Below are 700 nucleotides of genomic sequence, written 5' to 3'. Positions count from 1 at the left end.
TTCCCTACAGTTGATGTAGTACACATAATCAAACTGCTGCTTGTAGAGTTTTCCAGCTCCCCAGTCCAGCATGATCTTTCTTGCTGTCATGGTTTTTCCAATCCCTGAAGCTCCCACCAGCATAATGACTTGTGGTGCTCGTCCATCCTTACCAGGTTTAAAAAGGCTGTTCATGGTAATCACAGAACTAGCCTGTTTCTTCATTATTTCTGCATGTCTCCGCCCAGTGTCCACTATTTCATGTTCTCTTTCCTTTTCAGAACGATGCTCATTTACCATAATCAGTTTAGTGTATCTGCTGTGCAGAGTCACAGCCTCACAAGGACGAGCATTCCTGTCAGCTATTATCTGGTACTCCTTCCCTATATGTTCTCTGTACTTCACCCTGTAATCTAAGCCAGTCACATAAAGCATCAGAAACACTGAAGCAGTAACATTACAAATGACAATAGATTTCTTATTAGTCTGGTTCCCATGTCAGTGACATATGATAAAGGAGGTTGTTGCCTACAAACGTTTGTGTGCCTCAAATAGTTAGTCTTTAAGTGACAGATCATGCCTTACCTTTTACCAAAATAAGCATTCATCTCTGTTTTAAACATTACTTCTAGAGTTGGAGTAAGACCAAAGGAAATGTAATGTACATATTAAACAGGGAGGAAAATGTGAAGGAGACAGTTTAGGTGAAGCAGTAGGCAGC

General features: G+C 40.7%; 1 protein-coding gene across 1 annotated transcript in view; it reads right to left on the bottom strand.

Annotated features, from left to right (window-relative positions):
- LOC102383014 (NACHT, LRR and PYD domains-containing protein 3-like) overlaps positions 1–700 on the bottom strand; it is a 51,518-nt gene that overhangs the window by 27,704 nt on the left and 23,114 nt on the right. The window contains 1 exon segment of the mRNA XM_025194887.1: positions 1–392. This exon segment is cut by the window's left edge and continues 6 nt beyond it. Within this exon segment, the coding sequence (XP_025050672.1) occupies positions 1–392 (392 nt within the window).

The sequence above is a fragment of the Alligator sinensis genome, unplaced genomic scaffold (genome assembly GCF_000455745.1).
Source record: "Alligator sinensis unplaced genomic scaffold, ASM45574v1 scaffold1651_1, whole genome shotgun sequence".
In the NCBI taxonomy this organism is placed as follows: domain Eukaryota; kingdom Metazoa; phylum Chordata; order Crocodylia; family Alligatoridae; genus Alligator; species Alligator sinensis.
Note: the sequence above shows the minus strand (reverse complement) of the source record. Positions and strands in the feature narration are given on the sequence as shown.